We start from the raw sequence: 2590 nt of genomic DNA, 5'->3' as shown, positions 1-2590 counted from the left end.
TTTATTTTTGCATTCAATCTAACTGAATTGTTTTTTTCTTTTTTTTTCCTTTCCATTTTGACGGTAAAATTGACTGAAACTACACACAAATCCAACCCCAATATTGACCGTCAACATATGCCCGATAATGGATGAATTTGCCACAGCAAATGTTTGTTGGGAAAATAAGCTACATTGACATTTACTATAACTTAAGTGAAAAGTGAAAATATACTTATGACCCCTTAAAAATCAACTTCGATGGCTGCAGAAGTCCAGGAAAAATGAACGAAAAAGTGTATTCATTTGCTGACTGCCCAAAAATTGCGACCATTTCACAGAATAAAAAGACTTCGGTGTAATCTTTGAGTTTCGTATAAATTTTAATATGCACACACATTTTTTTATTTTACTTCTGAATCATTATTAAAATATTTTAACGTTCGTTCGACAATAATAATATTTACATTATAAAGAATATATTAAATTATCAATTCATAAAAAAGTGGTTTTCTCCTCTTATTTTGATTTGAGTTTTTTTGGGTTTACCATTTCATCCGTGTTTGATGATGTTGCAGGATTGTTTTTGTCCGCTTGGTTTGCCTTAGTTGGCGGTTTCTTTGTTATTTTTTTTGATTCTATGGCACAAAAATCCAGTGCTTTTTGAAATTCATCGTTGTTTGATTTGCCAGTCATGTGCTTAGTAGCGGCACCATTAGCACATAAACGATAACATTCAATCAACAATTTCGAATAAGCATTAATGTGCATGGATTCAATATAATCTGAATTCAAAATTCCATACAACTCATAAATTTTCATTAAGAAGTTAAGAAAAGACTTTGATTTGGCTGTATTTTGACTAAATTGACGCAAATGACTGTTAGCAATTCGAATGAAATTCATAAAAATGACCGTGTACAAACGTTGCTTTTGATGTAATTTTAGATGCAAACATGCACGATTTCTGGTAACTTTATTAAATTGAAGAACAAGTACCAATTGTGAGTACCAATTCGGTGTGATTTCAAGGTATTTGTTCAAAAGGTTCAAACACTTTTCCATGTATTTGTTGAATGATCCTAAATTATGAACGGCTTTCAATTGCATGGACTCCTTTACCTGTACGTGCATAAAAAGGGGCGTTTAGAATCCATGTTATAAATTATCTTTTGTATGGTATTCACTTTGAATAGATTACGACTTCGATGAATGTCAAAGAGGCTCATTTTCTTATCTTGTTCGTTGCTTTTACGCGGTAATTGTAATAACAATGATCGGCACTTCAATTCATTGCTTTGTTTGAAACTGATTTGGACCAAATAATACCTAGAGTTGACCAGAAGAAAAGAATGGAAATTAATCAATAAGTAATGGAACAGAATGGAAAAAGAAATTATAAAATTATCATACGTAGCCTTGTAGTAGTTTGCATTTAATTCCAAATACCTAAGGGGAGAAAAGAATAGAATTAATTTTAGGTAAAATGGTTTTGGTGTATAAGAATGGGAAATTGGCTGACAAAAATGGGGAATTGACCCCCAAAAAATAGGGAAATGGCTGTCAAAAATGGTGCGTTTGGTTGTGACAAATCGGGAATTGGCTGTCAGAAATAGGAAAATTTGGCTGTCAAAAATTGGGAATTGGCTGTCAAAAATGTGTAAAATTTTCTTGAAAGTAAGAAAAAGTAATATTATTCGATGCAATTTGATACTTTAATTACATTATCTTTCTTATGGTTTTTTGTCTTTTCTTCATTTCGGCTATCAATGAAATTCAATTATTCTTAGTTCCATCTGCTCGCCGGTTAATATCAGATGGCGTTTATATAATCTATCCTTATTGTGTTTATCTCTCGTATTTTTATCGACCCCGTTTGATTTTTCAAAATTTACCCCCGCACAGAGAGAAAAAATGTGGTAATTTTAATTCAATTTTGGTAGATTTAATATAAAATCAACCAACATCGAATCCGTTCCGTTCCGTTTCCGCGGAGTCTCCGTTCCATTTCCGTAGCGAGAGTCGAGCGCTATCCATATAAATACATTGTGACGTCACACATCTTACACAGAAACGACATCTTTGTAAAACAGGCTAACTACAATGTAAACGTATAGCGAGAGGAGAAGGGAGTAAATAAAAAGGGGAAACAGATACGTTTGATTTACATTGTGGTTAGTCGGTTATTAATAGATGGCGTTTATATAGTGTGCCCTTATTGCGCTTGACTCTCGTTCCGTAGAAGTTCCACAAAAGATCCGTTGAAATTCCGTGGAAGTTCCGTTGAAATTCCGTAGAAGTTCCATAGAAATTCCGTGGACATTCCGTAGAAGTTCTGTAGGAATTGTAGCTGTACACATGGCTCACACTGCGTTTGGCTTTTAATTTTTTTTAAACAATTTATTTACTCACGGAAATACGGAACTTGAACTCAAAACCAAACGACGATATTGAAGCAAAGACGAAAGGCTAAACGTTGTGAGCTGTACACATGGCTTACACTGCGTTTGGCTTTTAATTTTTTTTAAACAAATTTTTTACTCACGGAAATACGGAACTTGAAATCAAAACCAAACGACGATATTGAAGCAAGACAAATGCGGCATAATAA

At 33.4% G+C, this 2590-nt stretch overlaps 1 protein-coding gene across 1 annotated transcript; it reads right to left on the bottom strand.

Moving 5' to 3' along the window:
- Window positions 1–377: 377 nt before the first annotated feature.
- LOC116345537 lies at window positions 378–2577 on the bottom strand. The gene is made up of 3 exons (XM_031774975.1): window positions 1393–2577; window positions 1167–1308; window positions 378–1101 (listed from the first exon to the last, which is right to left on the bottom strand). The coding sequence occupies exons 2-3, from the start codon at window positions 1206–1208 to the stop codon at window positions 499–501; spliced, it is 645 nt and encodes a 214-aa protein (XP_031630835.1). The 5' UTR covers window positions 1209–1308; window positions 1393–2577; the 3' UTR covers window positions 378–498.
- Window positions 2578–2590: the final 13 nt, after the last annotated feature.

The sequence above is a fragment of the Contarinia nasturtii genome, unplaced genomic scaffold (genome assembly GCF_009176525.2).
Source record: "Contarinia nasturtii isolate CC-2019 unplaced genomic scaffold, AAFC_CNas_1.1 Cnas_scaffold_1311, whole genome shotgun sequence".
In the NCBI taxonomy this organism is placed as follows: Eukaryota; Metazoa; Arthropoda; class Insecta; order Diptera; family Cecidomyiidae; genus Contarinia; species Contarinia nasturtii.
The sequence above is the reverse complement of the archived record's forward strand: the minus strand, read 5'-3'. Positions and strand labels throughout refer to the sequence as shown.